We start from the raw sequence: 23,116 nt of genomic DNA on the forward strand, positions 1-23,116 counted from the left end.
AAAAATGTCATGCAGTTGGAGTTTTGTAGTCAAACATCATTTTCAGTTGAAGGGCAGGATTTTCTCCAGTTTGCAGTTGTAGTGTTCTTAGCTACTAGTAAGTGAATCCAAAATATATTTTTAAAAAATCATTCAGAAAACTTTTTATAGTACATAAGATGATGCAAAGGCCTCTGCTGAAGACATAGTGCTGGATCCAAGCTGTTTTTTTTTTTTTTTTGTTTCTTGGATAGTTTAGTGGAAGATGAAGGAGTTCAGAAGTTCAGGCTTTTCTCAACGTTGTAGCTTCTCTTTAATCTCATAAACTGTTGCATCCATTTGCTTCAAAAGCACAGAGGCAACATTTTGACCCCTGGAAGAGCCGCTTCTTCTCTGCATTTGAACTCAAGCTAAGTATCAGCTCTCTGTTTTCCATTTGATGCCTGATGATTGCATGTTGTCGTTGCAGACAACAGCTGCAGCTGACAGAAATGTTTCAGGGTCAGGAAAGGGGGAATTTAGAGGAAACACCTTCAGAGTCAGTTTCTTTGCTGCAGTTGTTTGTTTTCCTGTTTCAACCAGAATTAGACACGTTTTTAAAGTGTTTCTGCTCTGTCACTTCTTTTTCAGTTATGTTTGTGTCATTTCCTTCCTAAACTGACTGGTTGCTCTCAATCCCCTTTCCTCACTAATTCTTTTTTTATATCTTCTCAAATATATAATTAATGTGATTTAATCAGTCAGCTAACATTTAAGGGGTAAAAAGTAAAGCTTAGTTTTAAACATAAGTTTTAGGAAATCGTTATTTCTTTAAAATTAGAGCAATAACAGTGTTGGAATAGTTGTCAATCAAGGGCGGGCAGAACTACAAGGTATTCTTGGCCTTTAGTGATTGGTTGGAATGATTCTAAAGCTATCTTTTGATTGGTCGAGTTATTTATTATTTAATCCTATGTGCGTGTAGAACTGTAAGAGGGGCGCTTTCTGATTGGTCACAGCGACGGTGGGTGGGGCTTTTAGCTGAAGGAAACCTGTCGATTTACTTTACAGTTCAGTAAAACACTGAGGCGGATGTTAAAAAGGCGACTTAAGAAAATAAAAGTATTAAATTATTTTGGTATTTAAAAGTGAATATAGCTTTATGTTTTTGCTATGTATAGCTGTATTTTTTTTTACTTAATACTAAGCTTTTAGATTCCTTATTTTATACTGAATAATAGTTTAAAAAACAGGTAAAAGTAAATGTAAAAAATTATTTTGGAAATAGTGAGAAAGTGTTTTCTAAAATGGTTTATCAAGTTCTGAGTAATCAAAAAGTATAAATTATGTCATCAGACAGACAAAAAGTTATTTGGATATTTTAAAAATTAAAATAAATTTTAAAAATTCGAACAAATAACATTACCTTATGAAACAATAAATTCAGGGAGAATTTTCCCAAATAAATTTTGTTCAGCATAAAATTATGGACCCTTACAATAGGAAATGTAAAATAAATGTTAAAAAAGTGGTGCTTCCTGTGACAATATATATGTGTTTAATGCTTTTTTTTAACTCTTACAAAAATAATAGAACAAACATTGTGTATAAACAAGAAGTCTGTTTTTGTGTTTGTCAAAATTGTGACACTTTCCACAAATATATTAGCTAAATCTTTTTCTCTAATAGTTTTTCATATTTATCAAATCTTTATTAAGTCTATTAAATCTTCATCATTACAGTTTGTATTTTTAGTTTATTTAGGCTGATTTAATCGCCTCGCTCCGTTTTGGACCTTTTATTTTGTAATCTGTAACCGGAAGTGAGACTTTGCGACGTTAAGCGACTTTCAAAGTGCGTCACAAACAGCTGGAAAAGATTTTTCACTTCGCAGTTTGAGTTTAGATTACAGCGTGTAGTTGATGTTTATCCTCCCCGGCTTTATCCCGTTTCAAACAGTCAGACTTTAAAGAGTTTTTAAAAGTATTTTCTTGACCTTGTTCCCGTCTTTTCGCTCCCCCGCCTTGTCTCCGCCCACACATTCCTGCGCGTCCGGGGCTTCGGGAGGAGAGACCAGGGCAGCGGATCCGGCTGAAAACAGTCTGGACCTGCAGCCGGAGAGGAGATGATCCCAAACAATAACAACAACATTTCTCAGCCTGAATCCGACCCATGACAAAACAGCTGTTTGCACAACCTGCGCTCACTTCATACTTCTGAATCAGACGAGTTGTTTTTGAACTTTTATTGAAGTTTTGAGTTTTTTTTTTTTTTTTTTTAACTTTAAGCCAGAAAGAAGAAGAAGAAAGGAAATCATGGAGATCCTGGACAGCAGCGAGTCGTTGCTCCACTGGGACAGAAACCTGAGCGAGCTGTCTGAGGCCGGAGAGCTGGACTCTGTGCTCTACACCAATGTAAGTTATCGATGAAAGCCAACCGATCAGGTATAGATCAGGGTGGAGGTGCTGATTGGCTGCATGAGGAGTTAATGATGTGTGGTACCCTGAACTCCATTCGCCAAACTGAGCCTTGGGGTCCAGGCTGCAACAGGTTCATCTGCAGAAGTTTTCTCATGAAGAATCGACTTATCACCTTCTTTTTATTCAATTTAATGGGAAATGTTGCAGTTTCCCTTTCACTGTCTAAAGAGAAGTAAATAAGAGTTGGACTTAATCAATGGGTGAGAGAAACATATTTGTCATTCTCAAGTAATGTGTTTTGTCTGGATTTTATGCAAATTAAAATAATTTTCACATTTTTGCATATATATTTGGCCTACTTTCCTCTGATAACCGTTAAAAAGCCAATTAATTGCATTAATGGGAATAATAGCATAGGGACTTGTTTTATAGACCAGGCTTAGGTGATAAATCAACATCCTAATATTTAAACATCAGCAGTTTGAGCAGCTCTGGTCAGATGTAACAAAAATACTTTTTTCTTGTGTCCGTGCAACAAATGTGGTAGATAACTTACACCAAACATCACCCTGACTCAGTGGTGAAGCATGGTGGTGGTAGCATCATGCTGTGGGGAAACTTTAATTCAACAGTGACTCCAGAGCAAGCCAGAGCTACCGTGACATATCTGCACTTGTAATTGTATTGAAAGATAGTTTTGAAGTGTAGTGAGTCATGAAGGCTGAATACAAGAGCACACCGCATTTTATTTGTCAAAGGTTTTAAAACTTTTAGTAATTTTCCTTCCATTTTCCATTTGTGTTGATCTGTCACATAAAAGCCCATTAAGATATACTGAAGTTTGACAGAAATGTAGAAAATTAAGTTCTAAATTAGCAAAATCATCTTGGATTCATGATTGTAAAACCTGTATTTTGAATAATAATATAAATAAATAAACTTTATAAATGTCACCATTTGGTGTTCTGTAGCAGATTATGGTACCTTGATACTAACTGAGTATAAAAACTGAAGATTTTCAAGTGTAAAAAGCTTAAAATTCACAATTTTTTGATTAAAATAAAATCCATTTACCAAAAAGTTGTACAAAATGTCAAATATTTTTCTTTATTTATTACTTTTATAGTAATAAAAGTGAATGTATTTCCTAGAAAACATGTTTAGAATAAAGTAAACTGAATAATTTGAAATAATTTTGGGTAGCAGGCAGTTTTCAGCCTGCTACCCAATATTATATTATTAAAGCTATATAATTATGCTTTTTATAATCATAGTGTAAATATTATTACACTACGTAAATGTTATGAGTCAATAACATTTATAACTATTATTTTTCTGTGCAAAAATAACTGTTTCAAGCTTATTTTTTGTTAATTTCAGCTTAAATCTGTAATTTTTTCTTATCATGTCCTGGTTTTATGAGCTGTTGATATAATTGCACGTGCACACACACACGCGTACACACAGACACACACACACACACACACACACACACAGAGAGTTTCTCCTTTCTGTAAGCTGAGCTCTGCATTTAAAGATCGTCGGTTATGTAAGCTGAAGTCTGTCTTTCAGCTGTGTGTCTCCTTTGGGCCGGCACGAGATTGTGTGAGACAGAGAATGAGGCAGCTGTGTGTGTGTGTGTGTGTGGGTCCTGTGCGTGTGTATGTGTGTGTGGAGGGTTCACAGAGTGTAAAAACAGCTGGCCTAAGACGGAAATCAGACACCGAGGAGGCTGAGTCAGCCTCAGACCCACACTGGCTCGGTTTTCCATCCCATCTGAGGACATCACAGATCTACTCTCACTTTCTCCAGCCATCTTAAAATCTAATCTTTGTTTTTCGGGCTGTGAGCCTCTTGTGTCTCGACTTGCACTTGCTGGGTGAAAACTTGTTGCTGTTAAAGTTTGTCTGACTGCTTTAATTAAGACAAAGAAGCTTATTTTAGGAAGACTTGGTTCAATTGTTGTGTTTTCAGTTTGGGTGGTTTGCTTTCACATTGCACCATCAAACTATCCAAACCAACTGAAAAACCTGTTCCCCTCCTCGCCTGTGGTGGCGCTGCACCAAGAACCACTGAAGGAAACGACACAAAAACGTACAAAGTTGACATAAACGCAGTTTCCTTCTTCACAAAATGTAAACAAATATAGAGTAGCCGTTGTTGGACCCTGAGCCATTTCTTCTGTTAGCATTGGAGTCACTTTTTATTTTGGTTGTATTTACCCAGAATTCCCTGTGCTGTAGTCCACTTCCTGCTTTTGTGGAGGTCTACGGTCTGCTTGGTGTTCACATATAAATTTCAAGTTGATCAAAGTTTGTTTTTGTGGTCATTAAGTTTGTGATACGATGTGCTTCACTGACACAAACCTTCTTCATGAGTTCATAATTATCATTTTCAGTCATTGTTTACATCCTGATTTAATGCATATATTCTGATGTATGTTTCACATCAATGACATAAAGGACGGATAAAATGCAACATGGCCGTTCAATCATGTATCTCCTAATTAGTTCCACATGTCAGATCTGGGCTGACAGATTTAGGGCACATATTTGGGTATTTTCTAAAACATTTCTACCTGTAGCATACTGTACATATAGAAACATTTTTCATAGATCTGGGAAAGAAACATCTGCACAAAAAGTGCATTTTAAGTTTCCTCTGAAAATGATTAAGGGTGAAAGCTTTCTGAATGTTGAAATACATAAATACGTATTCACTGCTGGGTGATATAGACCAGCATTATGGATGTTCAATATGTAAACATGAACAGTTTGTGTTTGTATAGAACTAGAGGGAAACACTCCCGTCTTGTTTCCTCGAACGCTGATATGTGAGGCAGCCTGAGAAACAGACTGAAGTCTTTGTTCCTGCCCTGGTGGTGGGCCGGCTCCTTCACGTTGCCCCTCCCCGGGAGCTTCAGACGGGATTCCTCACAGCTCAGCGAGCCTTAACCAGCGTCATCAGCTGCTTTTTTCATGACTTTAAACATCATGCAGTCTCCTCCCAGCCTGGGCGCCTTTCAATGCATCAAGTCGTTCAGGTTTTATGATATGAAGACGTTATTTTTTCTTTCATCTGCAGCCAAGTGTTACACTCTATTCAGGAGTAACAATAGGCATCATAGGCTTGTGACATGTTTGACTTTTTGAAATTTTAAAAGCATCCACAGTGTAGAAGATGAACACTTTGTTTTTGTCTTTAGACTCTGCAGTGTTAGTCCCTACGTGAGTTTTTTGAGTTTGTAGACTGGACTTTGTACCTTTTCTCCTGCAGAAAAAATATTCATCTTACTGTTCGCTCGTATGCAAACTGCAGAGGCAACGATATGATTAAAACGGTCATGCTGGGATTTTCTTTCATCTGTAGCATTAAATTTGAGGCAGTTATGATTCAAAGTCATGATGCGAAAATATATTTTCACATCAGTTTTGAAAGAAAACACATTTTTGTTGAAAATGTTTTTGTACTGCAGTCGGGTGGATTTTTATCAAGATTAGCATATTTCACAAAGCTGGATGACGAGTCATGTGATCGACAATTGGGTGTTACGAGTGGACAGCACGAAGTGGCATCTTTTTAAATGACTTATCAGGCTAACAACCTTATTCATGTTTAATTTAAATTGCGTTTCTTATGCAGTGCAAACACCACAGTTGTAAAATTGTGTTTTTCGACTTTAGCAGATTATCAGTGAGCCTCAATCACTTCAACACGCTTCAGTCATTTGTTCTGTGAGATTTTCACTCAGAAAGAAACGATGAGAAGTTTAGTTCAGGACTCTGTGTCTTTTTTAGACCTTTATGGAAAGAAGAACGTTCTCAGCTTCAAGAGTTGGTAAATGGATCAATGTCAGCAGAGTACAAAGATAATACCCACACAAGATCTCTTGTCAGTCAAATGTTTTCAGCAGGAGATTTATTTTAAATTCCAGAGTTTAAACATGAAATGTCAGGTTTTGTTTTCAGCTCAGGCTGAACCTGCTACTCTTGCATACCTTTATTGGTTCAACATGTTCGAGAAAAGGGTGTATTTGTTGAGTTTGCTCCAGGACAAATATGGCCCTGGTTACATAATCCCTCATTTTAGCTCTCAAACCAGCTGTAATACACAACCTTTACTGATCGGCTGCAGATGACAGCTTCAGATCGGGTCAGTGTGTGCTCACAGAGGAGCGCCTGTTCTCCGTTGGGGCAGGGCATCCTGCTCGCCGGTGACCTTGCACTGCTGGTGTGAATGGTCCATCTGTGTGACCTGCAACATGCCTGTCGATGTGTGCCAAGTCATCCAGTGCACCACATGGTTACTTTATGCTTAAAAAACTTAAATGGTGAAGGTTCTTTGCACACATTTCTAGTGTGGTCACATTCCAATTTTGCATGCCAGACCAGCCTTTCCAGATTCATCTTCACCTTCGCTGCCATGTCACAATGAGGCTGAGAGAGTAATTACAGCAGGAGTGGTGCAGGATCATCCGGTTGTTCCTCTGTCTCAAACAGTTCAACCAGCTAAACAGTTTTGGAGATTAAATTGTCAGTTTTGTTTTATCCCACGTTTTTCCATCATGCAAATCGAAAGATTTGTCAAAAGTTATTTGACAAACCTTTTGACCATTTATCTCTATAAATGGTCAAAGTGCTCCCCTGTTTAAAACTTGATACGACAGTCCACATATCTGTCAGTAAAAGCTGCAGGAAAGGAACTTAAGATTGCAAATCACTAATGTTCTGTAATTTTTCTGCATTAAATTTGAATATGGTTCTTTTCCAGACCTTTTTCTGGTTTAAAAAATGTTTGATTTAGTCCATGGATTTGAGAATGGATGCAGCGATGACAGAGGTTTTTTGTTGTCCGTATTTTGACTGACAGCAGTCAAAATGACTGCCGTCTATTGAATATTAATTAATTATTCCTTCTAATTCATTTTCAACAGAGAATCCACTTTGGCCCCCAAAAACTTGATAAAAACAATGAAATGAAACCATTTCTCTTAAATTATAAACATTTCAGCTGATGTGGTCTGAATGCACAACCTCACAACTTCCTCCTGATCCACATCTGGAGGACAAATCTGTGCTAGAGTTTAGATCAGACCTAAAAAAATCCAACCCGACCCAGACCAAGACTTTGTGTCCTTGGCCGATCTAACCCAACTGGCTGACTTCAATTAGAGCGTGGCAGATGAATTAAACACAACATATTATTTTAATTAAGATTTTTCTGCTTTTGTTGAGCAGGCAATGCAACGTCCCACGTTTTTTGTTTTTGTTTAACGTCTTTCAGCTCCGTTTTGTTGCTTGTTGTAACCACAGGGTTAAGTTCAAGGGTCAGGTGCAAATCGTCTGGGATGTGATTGATGGAAGCGGAATCACATACGCATTTAGTTGAACGGTGCGCTGCAGTTGTTGCAGTTTAATTAATTTCTCTACCTTTCTTTTTTTCCTCAACCTAAACCCCTTTTTAAACTATTCATAAATCAACATAATATGGCGTTCTGGTTTAGTTTTCTCTGTTTTGTATGTGCTGTGGCTAAAAGAACCACAGGAGCACATTTTATTTATCGGCCAATAACGATGTTATTGCCAATACATTGGGTATTAATATTATAACAGTGACATTAGACAAACCTGGGAATGTTTTGGACAAATTTGGAATGTTTTAGGGAGATTTTAATAAATTCTGCAACAGTTTTTGTCGTTTTTGTCAGTTTTGTCAGCGGTTTTGTCGTCAATAACGATGATGTAGAATCAGGAAGGGAATATTTGAAACACAGAATGTAACATTTAAAATAATATAATTATTACTTTTAGCTAATTTTGGTCAATACTATCAATAATATTAACAAATTTTAAATTTAAAAACTCTTGAGCTGGAATGCATAATATTTGCACCAGCATCTAATCTGAACATCTAAGAATTTTTTTTTTAACTTGTTCTATTTTGGTTTCTTACCTTAAAGGTTGTTAAATGACTCAACAGTTTTAACTATTTTCAAGCAACACCCCTCAGGATCACATTCAAATGGTAAGAAAGGGAATTAATTAGGTGATTTTATTGTTTTTCTTTCCACCTTTAAATCCTAAAGCAGTTTTGCACTAAAGATTTTGTTAATTTAACACCAGCATTTCTCATCTACTTCTTTCTGTGCCTGCAGGCCAAGCTTTAAACTTGTCTGAAATGTCTGGACAGATGGTGCACACATTTTTCTCCCGGTCAGATCTGATGCAACTTTTCTTCTGAACTTTGAAACCGTACTCAGACTCCAGCTCCTTGCAGACGGCCAACTGCATGGGAGCAATGCGAAGGTAGTAATCAGCGTGTAAGGGATCATTACGGAAATCCAGAGGAGACTTCATTCGCTGAGGCAAACCTAAATTTATCGCTCTGTATCTTTTCCTACTCTTCTTTCTGGTATTTTCTCCCTCTTTCTCCATGGATCTGCAGCCCCCTGTCATTTGATTCACTGTGTGTGGTTGAGAGGGTGTGGGTTTAATTTCTGGTTAGATTTTACACACCCAGCCTTTACGAAAGCCTCAAAGCGGTTTCAAAAATCTTTTACTTTTTTAAATTCCCGTAAAAACCTTCCGACTGCCCCCGTCGCGTTCTTCATTGTTTACACTTTGCAAGTACTTTACATTTGTTTTCCATGTTGGAGACTTTAAGGTTATTAAATAAATTGTAAATATTGGTTTAGTTCATATCTGGGGTCTTGCGTTCTTCACAAGCGTCGGTGTTTCACGTCTTATACCTCAAAGCCTGCAAACTGCCTGTTGCACAGCGTGACGTATGTAAAACGCCCAGCGTTGATGGTCTTTGTAGCTCAAAACCCTCCCAGTAGCGGAAAGTGATAAATCTGGAGCAGCTTCAGGCCTAAACCTCTTTCACCTTCCAGCCTTCCTCCCCCTCCTGCATCCGTCTCTCCTGCAGGGTGAACCGGGACGAGTCGGCTCGCGTCCAAAATTCCTAAAACATCTGGTTGCTTCTCTTCACTCTTTATCTACAGTGACCCATAAGTTTATCAGTCTTTCTTCTGACCTTTTTTTTTTTTTTTTAGGATTTTGCTTCTATATAAATAAAAATGAATTTAAAGAGCAGCTTTTGTTTGAATTTATGCTTCTTTCATCTGCATTTTATTCCATAAGAAACTAGATTAGAGCTACTCTAGTTTGGGCTGGTTTGGTTTTGGTTGTGCCGGGGTTGCTTTTCACCAAACCTCACAATGATTTGGTGAACAAGTCGCCTTGTGTTCCCTAAACTTAGTAGCAAGTTGCCTTGAGTTCCCCAAACCAAGTAACAAGTTGCTTTGCGTTCCCAAACTTAGTAGCAAGTTGCTTTGCGTTCCCAAACCAAGTAGCAAGTTGATTTGCGTTCCCAAACCAAGTAGCAAGTTGATTTGTGTTCCCAAACCAAGTAGCAAGTTGCCTTGAGTTCCCCAAACCAAGTAGCAAGTTGCTTTGCGTTCCCAAACTTAGTAGCAAGTTGCTTTGCGTTCTCAAACCAAGTAACAAGTTGCCTTGAGTTCAGCAACCTGTGACTGAGGTGCTTTTTGTTCACACTTTCTGTTTTGTATCCAAAACAGAAAGATTTGGATACCACCATTAACTCCACCATGTTGCTGATCGGTTTGTCATCGTCTTTGTTGTTTTTCTTTTGACTCTTGAACTCCTTTCCAGGTCTAACTTCTGATTCCTTTTATGAACCAATCGGTTTGGTCCGCCTTTTGCAGAGTTGCACAAACTTCTGCATCAAGCATCCATCTTGGCCCAAAATGTTAGAAAACTCACAAATGAAGGTAGAAGTTTAGGCTCCCAAATGTACCTGAGCTGAAGGATCCTTTGCTCAATAATATGAGTTATTAAAAAATTCCTGCACCTGCTCTTTCCCTAATAATAAAACTTCTTATGTTGCTTTAAATCCCTAAAATCTTCAGCTTTGACCAACATAAACCAATGGTTTGTGACACAGGGCGGCACAGTTGGGTGTGATGTGACCATGAAGCTGCTTGATTTAATGTTGCCAGATGTTGTGATGGTTACAGGGTGTGGACGACAACACATTGCTCAGCTGCCGGTGTCTCCCGAAACTGGATTCATTCTTGTTCCTCCTTTGGATTCAGTTTAGGAAAAGAGTTTGCTACACCGCCTGATTCATGTTTGGCATCTGGATTGCAACAAGATAACTTGTGGCACAATAAGCTTTTTGTGTAGCTTGGAGAAGAAGTGGTGCTTGTTTAAGAAACTTTGGTGGTGTTGTTCATAAGGCGATGTGCACATAAAATATGTTTACCTTCATAAAAAAGTTACAGCGCTTTAGCTTCCATACTTTAACTGTTTTTGTTTTATTTCCTTACATTTCAAAGGAGTCATTTTGTTTTTGTTATAAGTCAGGGGAGAGCTGCCTTTCAGCCAGCTGACGCTTAGTGATCAGCATTCCTCCTTATAAAACCTAACCACAAGATTTGCAAGATACATAATTGTATCTTGCAAGTTGTTTTGAGCCCTTGGCCATCAAAAACGTTTTGTGTCTTGAGGTTGGTAACAGGCCCATCCCTTGTTTTGATGCATTATATACATCATCACTGGCTTGTTTAATCAAAATTTAAATGAAATTTACAGAGACGAGGTAAAAGTTGCTAAAGGTTTTTGTGACAATGGCTTCCAAGAACAAAATAGTCATGTTTTTTCTGCAGGTTCAACCAATTGGCATCAAGGAAAAAAAAACGTTTTTATTTGAAAATAAGTTCCCAAAAACACTTATTTTTGAAACTTAATCAGATTTTTGATTTTATATCAGTATCTGTCATGTAATTATAAATTTCTTTTTTATTTGTAAAGACTCTTTAGCAACATATTTAGTCGATTTCACCACTTTTTTGGCGGGAAACATTCATCAAAACGGATACATTTGGCTTTTCAGGGTTGCTCTTTTTGAGGCAGATTCAGCCCTGCAGAGTTGAGTTTGTGGGTTTTAATGTGTCAGTGAGGGCTTCCCGACGTTGAGTCAGATGTCTGCTTGGGAAGCATTCACCTCCAAGACTAAACTAAGAGAGGAATTTTAAAAAGACGGCACGTTTAGACAAGTCTAAAAACGAAGACGTTCCCCTGAAGGTGCTGCTGACCCAGTTGTCGCCCAGCAGCTGCAAAAAGTGCAGGGATGAAAGGGGATCCAGCAGGGAAAACACAAAGAAAACCACCAGGGTTGATGAAAAAACTGATCTATTATCTGTTATCTTACTAAAATAAAATCTGTTTGGAAACAGTGGTGGGGAACCGTGGGGGTTGTTTTCTGTTGTCGGTCAGTTTGTCTGAGGAGACCTGAGGTGAATTCAGCTGGAGTCGTGTGAAGCTAATGGTCTGTGTGTGGAGATGGAAAAGGTGATGCATGAGTGTGTGTTGACCCAGTTTTAACAAGATGGAGCTGGAGAAACGGCTGTGTTTTTACTCCACAGCAACAATATTTCCAAGCTGCATCTGACTGAGTCTCGGGTATTCCTGCTATTTCCTGTTAAAGTCCAAATCGGGTCGCATTTGCATTCGAATGTAGCCTAAAATGTTGTCTTTTATTTTGAAAAGTGCTTTATTGTAATTTTAATCCCAAACTAACACTGCAGTATTTCTATTAACGCTCTGCTTTGAACTATGATATCTAATTTTATGCATTTACTTGATGTCAAACTTACAACCTGCAAGTTCTGATATATATCTGTTGCTTTAAAGTTTCCAGTGTCCAGGTTTCTGCGATTTGACTGTAATTGCTGTTGCAACTAACAGTCTTTAGCGAGTGTTGAAATTGATCAGTTACAGTCCGGATCCCACAAATAACAGTGAAGTTTTCAGTGTATTGGGCAACACGGTATAGAAACTGATGATGAGTGGTTTTACCGAATGATTAGCTTCAAATTGTTACACAAAGTGAAGATGTCAGATTTTTTTTTTCTTTATATTAAACGTATCCCTACAGTTCAGCTCTGTGGATTGTGAAGTTCTTGTGCAACGGTGGTGGGGAACCGTGGGGGTTGTTTTCTGTTGTCGGTCAGTCTGATTGGGCAGGAATGGAAAGAGTGTGTGTTTTATGTAAAACTTCTGGGAAGCTCTCTGGGATGGAAAACAGGGGTCAGAAACACGTTTTCATCGTGCCGTTGGGTCGACTTGTGTTTCCTCACACACGTTCATGTTGAATATCGGCCAATCAGAACATCTGAGTCATGACTCTGAACTTAAAATGTTGAGTCCAAGTCTTGCCATTTTGACTTTATTTTCACATTAAGGGGTGACAAAAAGATATTTAGATCTGTAAATAGTTTCTGATTCATTCTGCAAAGCCTTTTAGCATAATTTAAACATTTTCTGAGTGTTTATGTTGATGTATTCATGTTGTCGCTTGTGGGAGGAAAGTTAATGCTCGCTGTCAAGCAGGACTTCCTTCATGCTCTCTCACATCCTGTTGTTTATGTAAGTTAGCTATCACCCCACCCCAATCAAATATGTGTTGAAACTGTAAACCATTCAGTTTAAATCTGGACATTTTTTGTTTCTTCTGATTAAAAAAAAATCAAAACTTTTTTTTAAGTGTCTGAGCCAAAGGAAGAATAACATTTTAGTGCAGCGCCACATATCACAACTATCTTCCAAGTATTATTTTCAGTTAGATATAGGTGTGTTTTGAGTAAATAATATAATAAAAATGTACTAGTTTTGCTGTACAGAATTATTTAACTTTTAACAAGACATTTTCCCCATATTATGAATGAAATAATCTTTGAAAATATATTAATTAACATATTCCTTAGTATCTTGAGTCAATTTTAAGGAATTAACTTAAAACAAGCTCCTATATCCTACTGAAAAGTTACTTGTAAGTTAATTTTGTTTTATTTCAAGTATACTAAAATCTTTGCACTGGAAACTAGACCAAAAATACTTGGTAAGATTTTGTGTTTTTGCGGTTTTCAAATATCACACCAAGCTCTGTCAGTAACATTTTTCTGTTACATTAATTTAAAGGAACTAATCTCTCACAAGCTTGGTGTGTGCTAAAGTGAGACTTTCAGCTGTTTCCATTCACTGCCACCCAAGTACATGGTGACACAATTATTGGAAGAAAACAAGGCGCCAACCATAACCAGAGTGTAATTAAATGTTTTTTTCACAGTCTTTTATTGTATACTGCCAACAAACGATACTTTTAAATCCCTGCGCACAGTGCCGGTTTGAAAGGTCTTCGAGGTGCTGCTCTAAGACAAATATTTTTATTAGAACTTTCTCCTCACCAGACTACAAATTGTCAACCTATGAGCTCATTTTGGACCAGGAAGCTTGGGTGGATATGTAGTAATGTCTGATTTTAGTTCTCCAATGGTGACAAAATGAGACTTCAGTCTCTTTACTTTGTTTTTCTACATTTCTCAACTTTGAACGAGGACATTAATACACCTAACACAGTCAAAATACGGAAAAGTATAAATTCATAATCCTTTGCCCTGTTCAAATTGTTGTAAATTTTCTCATGGTTAAAAACTTGAGATTGAGAAAATCTTAATTTTAAAGGTGAAATATGCATTTTGTAGTTTGACTAAGTTTCTTTTCATGACTCATGCATTAATTTACATACATTTATTTTGATAATTATTGTCGGCCTGCCCGGTTAGCCTGTCTTTTTGCATTCAAATATTTTTGAAAGTTTTCAATAAGTTGAAGGCACAGTGTAAATATTTGTGCTTTCACTTTGCTCCAACGGCTTTGCAAACAGAAATGTGTCAACTCAGTGAGACGTTTTCAGATCCTTTGTATGAACTGTTTAAACACTTTTCATTTTTTTCTTTTCATGTTTATAAAGAATAAACCTCTTTAGGTCCAATTTGACACACTCTTCTTGTTTTTTAAACTATAAATTTCACGTTTTAAGGTGTGGACAAAGAACCAAAATGATCCGATTGATACTGTAAAGAAACTAATCTGATTGCAACTAAAAGAAGTCCTTTTATTTAACAGTGTCGCCACGCACCTTTTAAAAGTTTAAATTAATTTATCTAAAATTAAGGCCTTAAAATGTGTTTGATTCATGAAAGAACATGTTGAGTTTGTTACTCACAGGTCTTACATTTTGTCCTGGCAGGACTATTTAATATCATTTAATCTATGTCGGGTTTTTTTCTTGCAGAATTGTTCTGTTGGGCAAAAACTCAAGGCGGTTAAGATTACTGCTAACAAGCTGCTAAAACTATCTTACTTGCTAGCTACAGAACTAAATGATATGTGAGAAGCACAAATATAGTTTCTTTTGCACGTCTGTTGTTATATAGGTCTTAAATTTTACTCATAATGGTCTTTAAAAGTCTTAAATTTGAGTTAGTGAAACCGGCAGAAACCCTTTCTAAGGTTTTTCTTCTGCAGTTTTATCCTGTATTGTTATCCGGCCTTTTCCTGGAGCTGATACCGGGTCTCTGATTACTCCTCAGTTTTTGGAAAGCCCGGCTGGGATCGATGTCGAGGGTCGGGGTCAGGGAGTGTCTGCGTCGTCCTCTTATCCGTGTGGGAACCGACTCGAATCCCTCTGAGAACGAGGCGTTTTTGTTTAGCTCGGGTCAGTTTGTCTGAGCTCATTTGGCTCAAATCTCACAGACATGGGTGTGTTTTCTTTTTACTTGAAAAAATACCAGTCCATATTTGAAACCTAATGTGTTAGAGTGTATTTTTACTGATTGCTGATACAACATAAGAATGTCAGGCTGAACTCCACCAGATCACCCCAAGGCCTGTGATTTGCTTTGTATCACTGCACACATTATTATCGGTGCCCTGGCAGAACCACTCTGCTAGTTGTGAGCCCACAGCAACTGATAAGTGACTTATAGTCGTAGTTTCCCATCATGCATCGCTTCTATCAACCGGAGCCTGGAAAACATCTCAAGGTTTCAAACTTGATTCAGCCTTTCTACATGATTGTTGGTTTTGGGGCGAATTATACTTCAGTTTCTTGATATTATGTCAACAATGTGTTTTATATTTATTTCCAGATCAGGCCTGTCATGATGAGAAATTTTGTTGGATGATACATTTTCCCAGTAATTGGGTCATATTGTAGTTTTAGACTATTTTAAGAAAATGTATGAATAATGTCACATGATGATGCTCGTTTGCCATCTCAGACTAGCAAGCTTTCATTTTGTAAAGAAGTAAACACTGAAACTGGAAGGTATTTTAAAGGCGCTTTGTGGAACTCCGCTTGGGATTGCTAGGCAACGGCCGGGCCTCACTGGGGTTGCTAGGCAACGGCCGGGCCTCACTGGGGTTGCTAGGCAACGGGCCGGGCCTCACTGGGGTTGCTAGGTAACGGGCAGTTCCTGCTGACTTGGGTTTTTGAAACGGCTCATTTTCAAGACACAAAAAAACACATTAACTTATATTTTTAAAAAAAACAGTTTGTTTCAAACCTTTGTTTTTGTCTGGAACAAACAAAAACAAAGGAAACAACTAAAAACAATAGAAAAAACAAATAAAAAAGAAACATCTACAAACCATAAAGATTATGATGTCTCTGCAAACAAAATTCCCCATCAGAAAATATCTATCAGAGTTGGAAGTTATTGAGCTCATTTCAACATATCACACGACTGGCTGATATTGATTGATTACTTATGGTGACAGGGTTACTCCAGATGCTGAATTCTGCCTATAAAAGTGAATTTATGCATAGAAAACACAGCAAGTATTCAACCCAGATACTTATCTCAATCTCTGCTGGTTACAATTGAGCACAAATCATTGACACTTCAACATGTGTTTGTAATTCAGTGTTTACTGAAGGCATCTCTGTTGCAAAATGTAGCTTAACTAATAGCTGTTCACCAATCGCCTTGTAAAAAGTGTTTTTCTGTTTTTATCTATTTATTTGCTAAAAGGTTCGATGCTGATTTAAATATTAAAATTTGGTGGAAAACTTCAGTGCAGGCCTGTGAGCAGCTTGTACATGTTGTTCTTCCTGTCGTGCTCCAGCTCTTTGGATGCAGGAATGTCCTGATTTTGAAGCGACCAGCACTAAATAGCAAACAGGAAGTTGGAGAAACTGGATTTTATTAGAACTAAAAACCATCTGGTAAGCCTTTAATTTAACAAGAACTGAAATAAAGTGAACAATGAAGAGATATAAAGTTCTCACAGGGCTGTCAGATAAAAGTTAATATGTTCCTTCAGCTTATCTGCAGGTAGTTGGACACGTGTTGAGGCATTTAGAGCCAAAGATCTGGATCCCAATCAAACTAATGAGTCAACTGGCTTGTCCTGATAGCAGGCCACACGTTTTAGGATGTTTGCCTTATGAGTGACTGTCCTGTCAGCTGAGGCGTACACACAGCTGAGTCCAGGTCAGGGTACAAAACGCAGCTGAACCCGGTCTGTCGGGCTATAGTTGTTGTCCTTAAAGTCTGGCTTAACGTCCTTAGAGGCATATGTTTCAGTTTCTGCTTTTGAACAATAAATCCAGTTGTTTTATTGGTGCTAAGGTTAAAGCTAAAAGAATTTGTATGATTTCTGTCTGTCGCAATAAGCAATTAATAATTTTGATTCGTTTTTGAAGGGCAGTTTTATTTTGTTTTTCACAATCCATTTTATTTATTACTTATTTTGGTTGTGTGTGATCTTTATTTCCAGTTCCAGTGTTAAATGTTCCTTACAAAATAAAAGTTTATTGGTCTTTCAGAAGGCAAACTTGCATCATTTCGCCTTGATCAATATGTTTCTTGAAAATGGTCTCAAAACAGCTATTATTATTTATTGTAATTATTTCTGGGGGAAGTTATTGTTGCATCATTTTTTGTACAATGTGTCAATTGAAACCAGAAGTTACACTGTAATTTTCAAATATTTTTACTCCCGAAACAGCATCAAATCCTAACTGTAGGTGGAGATTGCACTGGAACTGATTGATTTTTAACTAGCAAACAGAAGTTAATTATTTTTTCTTTTGTACATTTGAAGCATAGTTTATAGTTGTAGTTTTCAAAATGACTTAAAATTTTTGCAAAAACTGAAAGATTTCTATAAAACCTGAAGCATTATTGGTAATTTTGGAGATTGCGGTGAGTTAACGATGCGCCAAATGCAAAAAAATAGTTGAGACCAGAGTGTAGTGATTAATGTAGATACCTGGAAGTATCTAGTGAAAACTGTTGGGTTTTAATTGTATTTTTTAGGTGGAGTTATTGACCAAAATGAAACACTGAGTCCAGGAAAATGGGGTTGAATCCATGAATCCATAAACCCAGAATTTCAGATGGATAAATTTTAATCTCAGTTGTAATAATCTGATGACACGAATGCAGACGAAACGTAAGAAAACTTTGACTCTGTGACTCCATTTCTTATTTTGAATTAAAATATCCCCATTGTTTGATGGATTTACACATAAATGATGTATTCTGCTTTTTTGCATCTTTATCAGGATAAAGTTTTGACTTTTCATGCTTGTCTGACCTACTTTGAAGTTTCCATTTGCCTCATCTTTGATTTGATTAAAATCTGGCATATTAGAAGTTCTGCTAAGCTTCTCAGATTTTGCATCAGGCTGAACCTCAGTTAATCTGTTTGCATTTCCTCCATCTACAGCCTTCAATTAAAAGATTGCAATCTCATCTTTCAATAACGTCCTGCACCCGTTATTTTCTGTTACCAGAGAATTTTATTCAGGAAAAAAAAAAAATCAGAATAGCCTCTTTGTTATCAGTTCTGACTGTTGCTCCATCTCCAGTTAAACCTCCAAGTTCCTTCAGCCTCCCTGGTTCTGTTTCCCAGCTGGAGGGTTTTTAGTTACAGCCGGCCCCTTGAACAACGCCTCCCTCATAAGGGCAGCTGGGACAAAGGGGGTTCTGTTGGGCGTGCGATGAGCTGCACCCAGTCGGCGACCGGTCCTCCGTCGCTCTCCACCGCAACCGCGAGCTGAAATGACAGGGAGCTCATGGAGCCGCAGTGTGGGAGTTTGGTGTGGTTCTGATTCTGTGCATTTGTACATTCAGTTCCTCCTTTCTAAGTAAACATTCTGTGTTTTTAAGAAATTGTGTCATTTGTCTTCAACTAAAATATCAAACGTAAAGTAGTTACCTGGGGTATTTTCACCAAGACAATGCCATTTGCTGAACATACTGGGAGCAGGAACAAAGCCAAAATCATACAAAAACATCAATATTTTTCACTTAAGATGAAAAAACCTCTTCGCCTGTAAATGTGTTCTACCCAGAATGCCTCTGGTTGCATCGTTTTAGCTTCACCTGGTTCAAATTCAGAATAAAATCTAACATTAAGCACCTTTTGCTGTCCAATTACTAAACAGAACAGATCAATACATTGTATGGATGTTAAGTCAAGCAGGAAATGTTTTCATTGCTTTTGTTGATGTTAGAAATATTTCTAGCTACAAATTTTCAGGTGTTTGCAATAAGCAATAAAATGTTTTTCTGTTTTAAAAATATGGTTAAATAAAATCTGCAGAATTTTCCAATTTTAAAAAGGAAATTGATTAATAGCCAGAATAATCAATTATTAAAGTAATCACTAGTCAATGTAATCAACATAAATAACGAAGGATGTCATTTTCAGCCTCTTTGACCTGAAGAGGCTGAAATAATAAAATAATAATAATGTCATATTTAAATAAAAAACACAAGCTAACACTTATAACGGAGGTAACGGCATCATGTAATATGGCTGGTTTGCTGTTTTGTTTTCAATTAGGCGTTATAATTTCTTTATGTCAATCTGGTTCAGTTTTTAAAGTCACTTCAACAAATTGAAACCTCTTTACCTTAACGGTGTTTTAATTTCTCATTCTGTATAGTTTTAGACGCTGGTTTTCTGGACTTGCTTTGCATTAATTTTAGATTTTTAGGACCTCAAAGGTTGAATCCAAGTCTGAGTCTTTTATCCTGCCATTCAGTTTTGTTGAGATGCTTGTTGGACGTTGCAGACCACTGGAGTTGGAGAACCCTGAACACTGTGACTTTTAGATGTTTGTACCGAGTTGATTTATTCCACATCCTCTATATTGTTGAATTATATAATTGGATTTATTGGGCACAAGCTCCTCTTCATCCTGGACATCAGAAAATGGCCGACTGGGTGGAGAGAAGTGTAAATATTTGCCTTCTTCCTCCTTGAAGAGAGTCGCGGTGTGCTGTCAGTGTTTAAACATCGAAACCTGGAGACGGGACTTGTATGGAGCGAAGAGCAGTAGAGGAGGAAGGGTCATTTGTCTGTGTGGGACAAATGCTGGACGTCCCGTGTTTGTGAGTCTGTAATTGAAGCCACATGCTGGACATTGGCCTGTCCACTTTGGATATTGCCTTAGCTGGAATTTTGCCTTATTACACTCAAATGTTTGAATTTAGATACCTGACTTACTCCTATTCGCCTTGTATTTATGGCTTGAAAAGGCACAGCGATTTGAGTTTAACTGGTTTATGACTCCATAAACTTTGTCAAAGCAGGCGCCTGCCGTCACAAAGTGGGTCAACTATAAATGTTTAAACCACCAGTCTGCAAGAAAAGAGAAAAAATTAGGAAATGTCACACATCCTTTTGTACTTTGTTCCTTGATTTTAAGATCTTGTTACGTCTCTGCCCGTCTGTCTGTTTATCGATTTGTCCAGCAATCTATATGTCGTCCTTTCACCCATCTTACAATGGATCCATCCATTGGTTTTTCTATCCATCCATCCATTAGGTTTTCATCAATGCTTTAAATTTCTCCATAAATAGGAGATTCCTGGAATTTTGACTGAGGTGAAAAAAGAAAATGGAGTCACTGTATTATGCTTCACAGCACTAAGTGAACGCAAAACTGTTGTGTTGAATTAAAAGGATTCAGTTTTGGACAGTAATACCAGAAGTAGTTTTCATTTTAGCTTGTTTTAGCACAAACTTTTCTGTGACTCCAGCTTCTTAAAACTGACATCCTGATCAGGATCAAGATCTGATCCTGTTCAGGATGAGATCCTGATCCTGTTCAGGATCAGGATCTCATCCTATTCAGGATCTCCCTACAAGGAGATTCCTTCACCTCCTCGCAGGGAGATGAAGGAATGTGGCGATGGGGGAAGGAGGCTTTGTCTGGTAAAGTATCACCATACTGAGACACAAACAGAAATGCTGATTAGAGGAGGCGGATAAGTATCCGACTGGCGGTGCTGGAGTTCCCTGAGGGGGCTGAAGGTGCCAATAGAGATTATAATAGCCTGTAATCACAGACATGCTGTCAGAGATTTGTAATGTTGTGGTTTTTGTGTAATTATCAGTCTGTTACCTCCCATCTTCTTTCTCTTTTCTGCAGCACTTCTGTGAGCTCCTGGACGACCTCTCCCCGGACGCCCTGCTGGGCCAGCTGCTCAGCGACCCCTTCCTGTCTGGGGACAAAGGCGGCGTGGAGTCCATGGAGGGCGAGGACGGTGGCGAACTGTCTCCGTCGTCTCCTCTGCCGCCACACATCACCGCCGAGCACAGCTACTCGCTGTGCGGAGACAGCCGGCCTCAGTCGCCGCTGTCACACCTCACCGGAGAGCACGGCAGCGAAGCAGGTGAGAAACATTAATCGAATTAATCGTGATTAATCGATTAGTGGAGTAATTGTCAACTAATTTAGTAAATTATTAATCATTAACTGGAGTACACAGACAAAAAAAGGTAATCAGATCGTAATTAACCATCAGAGTCAGACGGTTTAAGATGATGAGCCGTCTTTCTTTTACCCAGAAATCCTCAGGTGGAAAATTTACAAAGTCACTAAGAAGATTTTCCAATCTAGTAATTGATCCAAAAACAAATCCACATATTGGTCGACAGAGTTTGTTTTGCATCCTTTGCTACAAATGATCAAGCATTTGTGAAAGGAAAGCTATGTTGTTGCATTTCAGGCACTAACATTTTTTTTATCTGCAAAAGCAAATGAATTATTTACTTATTGGTATCTTTTGAAGTACTTCTGATCTTGTATAAAAAAAAGTTTTATGTGGTTAAAAAAACCTGCATAATGGGCCAATTTTATCTGATTTGGTTACAGAATAATCAATTACTAAAATAATAACCATCCACTTTAGAGATATACTGAGATCTAATTAATACAATATTAAAAGTTTATATTTCAATACATTTCTAATATTGTGTAAAAATGCTAATGTGATTAAACAAAATATCTGAAGAATTTGTTCCCTGATTAATTGATTAATCATTAGAATAGTTGTTAGTTGCAAATCTGCAAATGAGTTTAAGGATCATCCAATCTTCCACTTTCCACATCTACTGAGTTTTGAGCATCTAATTCTTTTAGATATTTTAAAATTATTTTATAAGAATGGAAGTTTTTACATTGACCAAAATGACACAAGACAAAATCACTTTCCACAATCTGGAAAACTTTTGACCCCATTCAGGATTGTTAATGCAAAAAAAAAAAAAACCTGATGATTTTTGAATGAAATCTAAAGTAATTTCATATTGTGACGTTTTTCCAACACAGAGTCTGATGGAGACTCCCCTGAGTGGGCCATGGAGCAGGAAGAGGCCATTGAGGGCCTCCTTTGTGTGACTCCCTCTCTGCTCCCCACTCTTTCGCTCTCTCTGGCCTCCAGTGAAGACCCTCGTGGGCCTGAGGGCCCCGCTTTGGCCCCTGTGGCCCAAACAGCAGCCAGCGGCATCACCAACCAAGGCAAAGCAATCAAGGTGGGAGAAAACACTTTTTAAAACTCTGAGTTTCAGTTTGTTTTGTTTTTGACGCTGTCTTTCTTCTGTATTACAGGTTAAGGAGGAGAAAATCATCCCTGAGATTAAGCTGGAGCCACATGAAGTGGATCAGTTCCTCAATTTTTCACCCAAAGGTCAGAATTAGGATTTTACTTGTGTGCTACAATGACCCCTGCTGGCAGGTTTTGAGCATTACAGTTCTTTAACATTTGAAACCAAGATGAAGGAAAAGTTTTCCTGAACAAACTTAAAACACAACTAACAAAAAATCTAGTTATATATCAGTAATCTATTGATTATTCTAACAATTGATTAATCAGATAAAGAATCTGCAAATTTTCATTTAAGCCTTTTTGTATCGTTTTAGATATTCATTTTAATAAACAAATAATTCAGTTTCTTTTTTACATTAGAAACTATTTAATATAAACATTTTACTATCTAAAATGCAATAACAGTATTTATTTTTACTCAAATAAAAGATGCATCTGCATCTAAAAAATACTTTTAACATAAAGAGATAAACTGTTGGTTTATTTTGTTATTGATTAATAAGTAGATAGTAAAATATAATTAATAGCATTTTTTACATAATTTAAACCAGGTGAACTAAAACACATGTCACTTGAGTTGTTTTGTGTAGAACATATTTACAAAGGTTGTTTTTGTTTAGCTTAAATGCTGAATGTGCATATTTTTTCATACAGTTTTGGCAATGAATTAGTTGTTCTTTCAGTAAATGAAAGTTTTTTGTTCTTTTTAAGTCTGTCTATTCCAGGTAACCATTAATCGATTACTAAATTATTTCACGATTCTTTCAGCAATCGATTAATCACGATTAATCCAAATAAAGGAATTAACATGTTGGCGTTTCTTTTACCCAAAGAAATTTGTAATTTCTTTGTAATTTTGTTGTGTTTTTAGGCCTGGAGTCCCCGCAGATGCCTCCCACTCCTCCCAGTTCCCACGGCAGTGACTCTGAGGGCAGCCAGAGCCCCGTCCACGCCCCTCCCA

At 37.5% G+C, this 23,116-nt stretch overlaps 1 protein-coding gene across 1 annotated transcript in view; it reads left to right on the forward strand.

Moving 5' to 3' along the window:
- Positions 1–1,777: 1,777 nt before the first annotated feature.
- The window catches only part of creb3l2 (cAMP responsive element binding protein 3-like 2), a 27,542-nt gene continuing 6,203 nt past the window's right edge, over positions 1,778–23,116 (forward strand). Inside the window, exons 1-5 of the mRNA XM_055020435.1 lie at positions 1,778–2,372; positions 20,697–20,940; positions 21,879–22,081; positions 22,158–22,236; positions 23,027–23,116. The exon at positions 23,027–23,116 is cut by the window's right edge and continues 113 nt beyond it. Of these exons, the coding sequence (XP_054876410.1) occupies positions 2,274–2,372; positions 20,697–20,940; positions 21,879–22,081; positions 22,158–22,236; positions 23,027–23,116 (715 nt within the window). The 5' untranslated portion in view covers positions 1,778–2,273. The remainder of the gene's footprint in view (positions 2,373–20,696; positions 20,941–21,878; positions 22,082–22,157; positions 22,237–23,026) is intronic.

Source organism: Poeciliopsis prolifica, unplaced genomic scaffold (assembly GCF_027474105.1).
Source record: "Poeciliopsis prolifica strain line A6 unplaced genomic scaffold, Auburn_PproV2 SCAFFOLD067, whole genome shotgun sequence".
In the NCBI taxonomy this organism is placed as follows: domain Eukaryota; kingdom Metazoa; phylum Chordata; class Actinopteri; order Cyprinodontiformes; family Poeciliidae; genus Poeciliopsis; species Poeciliopsis prolifica.